The following is a 9,851-nucleotide window of genomic DNA, read 5'->3' on the forward strand; positions in this document are numbered from 1 at the left end:
TGGCGGCAAGGACAGTAACCACGTTCTCGCCCGGTCCTTGAGTGCGTAGGGTAAGCACTTGAGTCTCAACTGATCCTCGGTGAGTTCCAGCAGTGGGAAGGTTTGCACTTGGGTGCAGAAATCACGGATGAACTGCAAGGCGTCCTCACTGGGCATCCCATAAAAGAGCGGCAACAGGTTTGAATCGTTAGGCTTCAGATTGTAATTCCGAACCGCAGTGGGAAGCACTATCGCTGAAGTGCTAGTGTTCCCAATGACCGGCCTGGAGAAATCCCCCATGTATTGGACATTCTGCTCCGCCATGGTTTCTTGGTCAGGATTAGGCCGAGCTCCTTCTTCTCCGTCAGAGTGCACAGAAGGTGTATCCTCAACGGCTTCCAGAATGGGGTTGGAAGCGATTCTCTCTTCACAGTCTCCCTCTCGAGACTGTGATTCCACAAGGATTCTCGAACTGGACTCGGACTCCACCTCCAGGCTTAAAGGGACCTCACGAGGTCGGTGAATGTTGTCGTAGTAAGGTGCAAGCTTTCTCTTCAAGCTTCTACGTCCTTGCATACACAACACGAACAAACAAATCAAACGCACCGGAGGGAGAAAAATAACCGAGTTAAAAGAAATAAACAAAAGTAAACACGGAAAATAATGCAACACAATCAAATGCCTAAAGCCTTCCCCGGCAACGGCGCCAAAATTTGACTCATCCAAAAACACCTAGCGGATAGACTCGAATTTATACGAGGTCGTCCTAGGGCGGTAAGGTGACTCAAGTCGTCTCTCAAGGAAGGCTTAGCAGGGCTTCGATCGTGCTACTCACAGGAAACAGGAAAGGAAACCTAAACACTCTAATCGGATAGTTGGGTCTGACACTCTCTCTTTAAATTTAGGCGTAATTAAATAAAGCTTGTAAAATTATCTAATGCAGAATCAACAAAAAGCATATAAATCTATCTAGGCGAAAATAGGAAGCAGATTAAGAACGTAGGAAAGCCAAAAACCTAGGGTTTTAACTAGCAATCTAGAAAGCAATAGTAAATCAACACTCATAAACATTAATTATCTAGGCGATGAAAACATCAAAAGCATAAATCAAAATATCATTATCTAAGTGCTCGATTATCTAGGCAATGCAATAACAAGAAAGCTTGTAAAGATTAACTAATCAAATGGAGAACTTACAATCGATTCAATGTAAACAACGATCTAGCGGAATTCACCAGTATCTAAAATGTTTCTATCTATCTAAACTAAGGGACAAAGCATAAAATCGCAGGTGGAGGCTACTGGGGTCGGAACTCCCTAATAAAACCCTAAAAATCGGATTTTATAAGGTGAAACGTAACTGCCGGATTTCGCAAGGGACGGCGGCCGCCGTGGGACGGCGGCGCCGTCTCCCCCTTTCGGCCTTTTGTTTGAATTGTGGGACTTTGGCTGGTAAAAGGCTGGCGGCGCCCGCCGTGAGACGGCGGCGCCGTGGGGCGGCGCCGCCGTGGGAGCCTTTCGCTGATCTTCTCTCCAAGCAATGCACGGCCCGCGCCGTGGGGCCGCGGCCGCCGTCTCTACGGCGGCCGCCGCCTGGCGGCGGCGGCCGTGAGCCTGACTCCAAATATTGCTCGAAATGATGCCAAACCGCTCATCAACTCCCGAATCCTGCACACGACACTAGAACACCCAAAAGGTCATCGAGCACGTGAAAAATAGAGCACAAAGGTACGAAGCGAGCTCGAATGCGTAGCAGGAAAACTCACAAAATCATCACAAAATAGGGCTAAACATGCGACAACAAGCACAAATGGAAAATAACCCTCACACCAGCGTATCAGCACATATACAGACCAAACAAGTTATTGAACAATTTCGTCGCTATGTGCCACTTAGGTTTGAAGAAAAAAGCAGGGCACTAACACTTGATAGTGGGTCGTGGAACTGGAGAGGATTTTGGAGTACATAAAGTGTGCTGATGCGCATAAAGTATCTTGTGCAATTATCCAATTCACAAAGGATACAAGCTATTGTGGAAGACTTACTAGAATGGAAAAATAGAGGTAAAACATCATGGGCTTACTTGGGATAGATTCAAAGAAATTATGATGGACAAATACTTTTCACACTCGTACAGTAATCGGAAGCAAGCTGAATTTTTCAAACTTGAATAAGGAAGTATGTCAATCACGGACTATAAGCGAAAATTCAATCAATTGACTCCATATGCTACTTGCTTAATGAGTGTTAATATCAGAAAGCTATCGATTTCTAAAAGGACTTCGACCTGAGATTCGTGGTATTCTCACGGTGCAAGAGATCGAAAATTATGGAATAGTAGTGAGACATTCTCCTGAGGTAGCAACCGGTTTAGAGGTTGACAGAGTGCAAATGAAAGTTAGAGACGTTAATGAAAAAAGAAAGTTAGAGACGTTAATGAAAAAAGAAAGTTTGACAACAATAATCAAGGAATGAGGAATTTTCCAAACAAGAGGATGGAGACACACCCAAGAGGTGTGCAATAACCTCAATGTCCGGAATGTAACAAGTTTCACTTAGACAAATGTCTTTGGAACAAAGAAGCTAGTTTTAATTGTGATGAACAAGGACACATCGCAAATGCATGCCCCAAGCAAAGAACGAATGAGCTAAGGACACGAGGAAATGTGTGGCTATTTGCCCTCACACAACAGGAGGATGAGAAAAATAGTGGATATTATTTATGATATCTATCTTTGGAGTACTTACATTAGTTTTGTTTGATTCTGGTGCTTCTCACTTATTCATATCTTCTGAGTTGTATAAGAAAATTGGATATCCCTTGAGATAGTGATCATAGATCTTCATGTAACCATCCCTACAAGAATAACGTTGAGCACTAATAGGATAGTCAAAAGAGTTAAGACTCCTGAGAAAGAACTAGAAACCAATTTGTTTGCACTAGAAATGTAGGATTTTGGCTTGATACTTGGCATGGATTATGTGTGGGGTGGCGAAAATATTAGAATTTGTAAAATGAAATGCATTTTTGTATGAAACTTTATGCATTTTTATTTGAAACTTTATGCATCTATAATATGTTTGTTTTGAGAAAATCTAAAAAAAAAATTATTTTTTATTCCGAAAAATATATTCCGATTTTACCTCTTTGCAGATTTTGCCTTGGAAGCTCCTTGCCACGTGTCACAGTCTTGATGCGCCACGTGTCACAAATGTGTGGTCAAGATTTGGTCCTATGGGACTACATTAAGCTTGAATACTACAAGAACCCAACCCTATATATATATATATATATATATATATATATATATATGCAATCAATTAAGGCGTACAAAAAATCTTGTTGCCTGAGGCTAGTTAAAAGGGGCGACATCTGTCTGCAATTTGAATAAACGGGTGAACTCTTCATTTTTGTTAAGGAGCTCTAAGTAAGTACCCGTCTGCACGAATGAGCTCTGCTTCAGCATATTGTACTAAAAAACAAATATAATTCGTGCCTAAATATAATAATTTTCTAAAACATTTTTGGATTTCATTAGATAAATTATTGGGTTATTCTTAAACAATAGTTCGAATTTTCATTTAATGGTAATTTTTTAATTTGAATTTAAAAATATTATAAATATAGGCTATATTTATCCTCATCGTTAACATATTAGCTCAAGTGATAATTTTCAGGTAGTATGCTTTTCCATCATTTAAATAAGTGTTTCGGTATTTTAAGTTGTTTGTACTAATTTTGATTCTAGTTTCTTGAAGAAACGTTAGTTTAAATTAACAGGAAATGAACATCGAAATAAGTACTTGCCACATTTGTCATATTTTTAAGTTCGGACTAAAATTCAAGAATATTTAACTAATTATCGAGTGAACATCGAAATAAGTACATGTCACATACTCACATTTGTCACATTTTTAGGTTGAGACCAAGAATGATTATATTTATATAGATTAATTATAATTTATGATCAGAAACATTCAGCTGCTTTCTTATAAACTTAGGACACAATGTGACAATGCCTTACCTCAACTACTTGCCCATCGTTCAGGACCACGATTCTGTCCGCCGCTTTTATTGTCGACAACCTGCGAAAGTTTAGGTCAGTTTTTGCTAAATAATGTTTACAATTGCAGAAAACTAACCTTTGTGCAACAATGATGATTGTCTTTCGTCTCTCTGCATCGTTTTTCAAAGCTTGAAGAATCTCCTGCAGCAGGACATTGCATAAACTAGTTAGTTCATTCTGGCAACAGGGCAAGATGAGAGAGAGAGGGTCTCTGTCACCTTGATGTAGCCTTCACTGTCTGCATCGAGAGCACTGGTTGCTTCATCAAAAATCAAGAAAATGGGGTCTCTGAGGAGAGCCCTTGCTATAGCTATGCGTTGCTTTTGTCCTCCGCTGAGAATATTATCGTTGATAACGGTGTGATAACCGTGAGGAAGGGCAGAGATGAATTCGTGGGCATTGGCGTTCTTCGCAGCAGATTCTATCTCTTCTTCTGCGATGATGCTTCTTGAGCAGCCGTAGCTAATGTTGGACTTGATATCCATGTGGAGAAGATGGGGCTCCTGCTCATTGTTTGTTCATATATATATATACAACTCTCTCATATTTCAACTGATTATCCACATGCATGGACTAACAAATGTTTTTTAAGATAGTAAAGTTAAAACTATTTATTAATATAAAAAGAAAAAAATAGTTAATCTTATTCTTTTATCCATCAATTCGAAATTAAGATTAAGTTTAGTCGTGAATTAGTTTTTAAATAGGATACTTCAATATTAAAAGTATATATGATCGTGAATTGTTCTCTAGAAAAGGGGTAACTTATAATTAAATTTATTATCGATTGTGAGTTGTTTTATTTGAAAGGTAATAATGAGCATGATTATGTATTTAATTTTGAATTCGTAATTAAAGTTAAGATGATAATTTTAATTAAAAGTAGCTATTTGTTATTTTTTTTATTTTTATAGTTACTTTATCTTGACAATATGAGAAGTCTATTTTTAAATTGTACAATATAAAAATGAAGTCAGACCTGTCCGACGTATCCGATGTTCTCTCTCAACCACCTCATGTCCATCTCCCTCAGAGGAATGCCATTGACAAGTATCTGGCAATGACAAATTATTGGGCATAATTAAGAGGAAATGATGTAATGAAATGAACTTACAAATGAAGCTGTGTCTAAGATCAGTACCGCTCACCTCACCATTAACAGGCTCGTAGAGGCGCAGCAAGAGATTGATCAAACTGCTTTTCCCGCTTCCACTGACACCGACCTTGTGCAGAGTGAAGCTTGTTATGGTGCCGCAAATATTACAAAAACAATTGTATGATGATGATAAATACTGGTATTGCTTACTATTGCAACCATTTCATTAGCTTCTATAGAGAAGTTCACATTTTCCAAAATAGGTACCTGCTCACATATTAAATACAGAGGCAAGCAAGTAAGTTGAAATTGTCATGATTATTACAGAGGGCAAAACAATTGTATTCTGAAGTCATTTATAGATACCTTCCTCCTCGAAGAGTAATGAAATGATACATTCACAAAGTCAACACATCCTGTCAGCCTCTGCAATTTCACTCCTGCAAACAGTAAGGTTCATTACGATCCAAGCTCATGGAAAAAGAGAGATTAAGACGCTGTTTGGCTAAGCTTATTATTTATTTATTTTTACTAGCAGACTAAGCTTATTTTAGAAAACTTATAAGATGTAATGTCTCAAGAATTAATAGGTATTCAAAGATTTTGGATAATTGAGCTAAGCTAAAGAAAGATTTGAATTAAAGACAGAAAATTTTAATTAGAGAAAGAAAATTGAAAAGAGATGAAACTAGAGAGGTATATTATGAAAATAACAAATCATGGTAAGATTTTATGAAATGATTGATGCTTATAAGATTTTGAAAAAATAAGTTTGGATTAATGAACTTATTTTGGGGGAGCTTATAAGTTGTAGGAGCTTATTTTTACATCTTATGTGTAAGAGCTTAATTTGCCAAATATTTCTCAAAAGCTTATAAGCTATTAAACACCTTATAAGTTGTTTTAAGGAGCTTATAAACTCAGCCAAATACCACCAAAGATAAACTTCGCAATCACTGCAAATCAAAAAACTGAGAATCACCCTGTAAGATCAAGTTTGAAAAATGTGGATCAAAAGTAGGAAAGAGAATGCAATGAGATGTGCAATTCATGGATGCAGCAGAGTTAGAAAGGAATAAGGCCAAGAAAAGTCTCCTGCCTTTGGACAAGAATTCGGTACTCGGTGGAAGATGCATCAACTGAAAAACCTTTTCACAGGCTCCAACAGACTGAAGTAAGGATGACATGCTGTCTTGCAATCTCCAGGCAGCATAAATCAACCACTCACAATACAAAACATACTTGGTCAGTTGCTCAGTAGAGACATGGCCACTGATAATAGACATCCCCCCTAAAAGAACTGCTAGCACCTGCAAAACATAACTTGGCATCCAGACAAGATCTCTTGGAGAGAGAGAGAGAGAGAGGATTTAAGTGCATATCGACTTTCCAATCTGCAGTCTTATAAACTTCAACATATAGGATTGAACACAGAAGATAGAGCAATACCTGCATTGATCGATAAAGAGTAGTGAAACTAAGGGTCCACAATCCATATGCAACATTTTCTCGCATGCCCACACAAGCTAATCTTTGGATCCATTGGGCGAACCTTCAAATATAATATGCAGAAAGTCTGATGTGATGACAGATGAACAAAATATACCAATATACTATGTTCTTCGAATTCAGCAATGAAACTCTAAATAAACTTCAACTACCTCTGAAATTCTTCTTTTTCTGTCCCATATGCTCGGATAGTTCTCATCAAAGAAAATGTCTCTTGTGCGATCTTATTTATTTCCAATAAGAAAATCCCAGTTTAACAGTATTAGCAGAAGAAAATGCATATTGAAATATTTTAGTTTTTGAATTACTTCATTGGAAGAAGCCACAAAATTTTGGGCAAGCAGTGCTGCTTTCTTCTGGTATCTGTCAAAATAACAAACATGGTTTCTCCACAATTCAAAACATAGTACTGAGAAATGACAACACTATTTTTTTATACATGTAACCTGCTAATTGAAGATTTACATAATAGATGATAGTTATCTTGTTTGATTGAAATTGAGATAAAAGTTTCTCTGTCACAAATGCGTAATAAATGCTGTCTCTGTGCTATATAGGCTCACTGTATATTTAAACATCATGTAAAATTACAGAATCATAGACAAATATTAATCATCTATTGCAGTTTCCCGAGCTATTACCACAAAGCAACACACTAAACAGTGATAACACAAAAGCATCTAATTATATCACGTAGTAGGAAAGATCTCCAATTTAATATGTATTAAACTAGACTCCTGTATTTCTCCTTCTCTCTCTTCCCACACCCTTCACCCTGTGAATACCTGACAGGATTCCAATTTCATGCATGAAACTCCAAGTTATTGTTGAGTGATGAACACATAATTTTCAGAACATGTAGAATGTGACTCAAAGGTATAGCGATGGCATTCACAAGCATCAAAACTTACTGTCCATAGAAAAGGAAAATCAGAGACAGAATACAACATATGACTAGCGATGAGAGTGCTAGAGGCCATGATAAAGTCATCAAGGCGATAAATGCACCTATCCCCTGCAAAATTACCAGTTAATCAGAGACAAGAAAGCAAGAACAAGAATAGGAATCTTTATATACATAAATTAACTATAACAGAACCTGGAAAGTATTGCGAAGGATCATGTGTATATCATTACCAACAGTTTGAGATAACCGCTGGCAATCTGTACTAATCCTGCTAGTCAGGTCACCAACTGCTTCTGTATCAAAAAATGATACATCCTACATTAAATTTATAGCTCGATGTTAAACAGAAACAGTGTATAAGAGATTGAGGAGCACCAGCCAACTCCAGTAAGCATAAGCTCGACAAAACTCAAACCTGAAGAAGAAGAGATTTGAATACAGCTTGCCTAAGGCGCTTAACCTGCAAGTATCAGTCAAATTTAACTGTTAAATATCAAACAAAGACATAAAAAGATGGATCAAAGAAACCATAACTTGTTCAACACACCAAAATCACGTTTGCAACAGCAAAACACCCACTTCGCAAGCCACTGCATTTGAAGAAATGACGAACATGTGGAATGAGATTAATCAGATTAAGTGGTGGCAGAAATAAAAAATAAAAAATAAAAAATAAAAATAAAAAAATCTAATGTTCTTTTACCTGCATATTCCTGATGTGAAGCATAATAAAATCAGAAGCCATGAGTTTTGATAGAACACCAACATCTCACCATTTTGAGCTGAAAAGACTGATGCTGCTAGTATTCCTGGCAATGATATCTCTGAGACCTGCACAAGATATACATCTTAAATTATATAATCTCAAACTTGAAATGATTAGAAAAAGATAGAGGAAACAACTCTTTTTGCGTGTTTTTTTAAGCACGGTAAAAATGCATCAATCAATAACACGAGCATTCATAGTCTATCCACCTCTGTTCTTAATCTCTGCAACTGAAGCATTTAAAAGTGCAACTATTAAAATCACAAAATCAACATGAACGAATACACTCTCGCCAATAAAAGCATCAAATTGAAGCAGTGATAAATTTGAAACCATCTAAGAATGCAGCTCCATCAAAATAGAATTCAATTCTTCAAACGCTAACGAAACGTAACTGAAAATAAGCCGTATAATTGAGCAGCACACTCACCGCCGCGATAATTAACGCGCCAAATGCTGTGTACAAAATCCATTTTTCATCAGCTACCAGAGCCCACATTTCTCTCAGAGCTTGCGAAACCGTAATTGACTCCGCTGCAATTGGCAAACCATCAACATTTTGCTCGAAATCTGTCAAGTTCCACCAACAACCGCCGGGGAAGACATCTCGAACTAGCTCAAACCATCTCACGATTATGTGTGGTGCATTTTTATTCCTTTCCTCCAAACAATTTTCTCGATCGTGCTTCACTGCGTGCCAAACAGGCACGCGTGGTCTAACTGCGTAGGCTGAATTTGGATTTCGGGGTAGGTTTTGAACTAAGGTTGAATTGCAGAATCTTAGACTCGTTTTGGAGGTAAATATCGGAATCGAGTTAGTATCCCGAGCGTTGAAGTAGGTATGGAGATGGAATGCCGTCTGAAGCGCGGCCATGTGGCGGAGGATGCGCGACGGCGATAGCCAGCGGCGGCGATTGACACAAGAAAGCCGTGTTCGGACTTTCAGTCAAATTGGTCACGTCTATCTATCTATCTATATCTATCTATACATATATTAAAGCAAAGAATTTTGGGGGAGTGTGTTCCCGCCAATTGCAGCATTGTTTAGCCCAGAGGATGCTGCTCGAATTGTCCGCTGGTTAACAGAAGCTATGCAGATTTGTATGCTATCCAGCTGGCTCCAGCTGGTTCCATTAATAAAGAATAGAAAAATTGGCGGCCAAATGAATATTTGAATTTTAAAATGTGCTCACTTTGGAGCCAATTTGTTAAACAACTCAGCCTATAAAAATCAGATTATTTCACAACATTTTTACAAAGCTGACTTTCTCTCTCTATCTTTGTTTTCTCTCTGTTGTAACTTTTTCTATCTTTGTTGTAATTTCTCTCTATTCTTGATTGTTCCAAATCTTTTGAACTCTTTTTACGGTTTTATGTTCTTCTGTGGCACTTTCATTTTAATTTTGTTTAGTTTTTTTGGCTATTTACAACTCTATGTACAATATTTGTTTATATTTGATGCATAAACTCTAAATCTGGAATATTAATAGCTAATATTTCTGAATTTTCTCTATAGATGAAGGATTG

The 9,851-nt window shown here is 37.5% G+C and overlaps 2 protein-coding genes across 4 annotated transcripts; both read right to left on the reverse strand.

The window, feature by feature from the left end:
* Positions 1-2,677: 2,677 nt before the first annotated feature.
* LOC130988949 (ABC transporter B family member 26, chloroplastic-like) lies at positions 2,678-9,285 on the reverse strand. 3 transcript variants are annotated; one of them, XR_009090334.1, is made up of 19 exons: positions 8,755-9,279; positions 8,262-8,389; positions 8,106-8,148; positions 7,974-8,018; positions 7,751-7,873; positions 7,563-7,666; positions 6,960-7,014; positions 6,804-6,874; positions 6,592-6,694; positions 6,242-6,452; positions 5,509-5,582; positions 5,353-5,409; positions 5,195-5,269; positions 5,026-5,100; positions 4,265-4,549; positions 4,123-4,187; positions 4,005-4,065; positions 3,124-3,254; positions 2,678-2,836 (listed from the first exon to the last, which is right to left on the reverse strand). XR_009090334.1 is itself a non-coding variant. In XM_057912942.1 (18 exons), exons 1-18 carry the CDS (start codon positions 9,196-9,198, stop codon positions 3,333-3,335), a joined length of 2,106 nt encoding a protein of 701 aa, XP_057768925.1. In that variant the 5' UTR covers positions 9,199-9,285; the 3' UTR covers positions 3,060-3,332. The 3 variants fall into 3 exon arrangements, 2 of the variants coding, with proteins under 2 accessions (XP_057768925.1, XP_057768926.1); XM_057912942.1 differs by lacking the exon at positions 2,678-2,836 and having other exon boundaries at positions 3,060-3,419; positions 8,755-9,285; XM_057912943.1 differs by lacking the exons at positions 2,678-2,836; positions 5,353-5,409 and having other exon boundaries at positions 3,185-3,419.
* On the reverse strand, positions 2,755-9,198 carry LOC130990657 (ABC transporter B family member 26, chloroplastic-like). The gene is made up of 18 exons (XM_057914884.1): positions 8,755-9,198; positions 8,534-8,660; positions 8,332-8,389; positions 8,262-8,271; positions 7,974-8,018; positions 7,751-7,873; positions 7,563-7,666; positions 6,960-7,014; positions 6,804-6,874; positions 6,592-6,694; positions 6,263-6,452; positions 5,509-5,582; positions 5,353-5,409; positions 5,195-5,269; positions 5,026-5,100; positions 4,265-4,549; positions 4,123-4,187; positions 2,755-2,836 (listed from the first exon to the last, which is right to left on the reverse strand). Exons 1-18 carry the CDS (start codon positions 9,196-9,198, stop codon positions 2,755-2,757), a joined length of 2,043 nt encoding a protein of 680 aa, XP_057770867.1.
* Positions 9,286-9,851: the final 566 nt, after the last annotated feature.

Source organism: Salvia miltiorrhiza, chromosome 6 (genome assembly GCF_028751815.1).
Source record: "Salvia miltiorrhiza cultivar Shanhuang (shh) chromosome 6, IMPLAD_Smil_shh, whole genome shotgun sequence".
Classification (NCBI taxonomy): Eukaryota; Viridiplantae; Streptophyta; class Magnoliopsida; order Lamiales; family Lamiaceae; genus Salvia; species Salvia miltiorrhiza.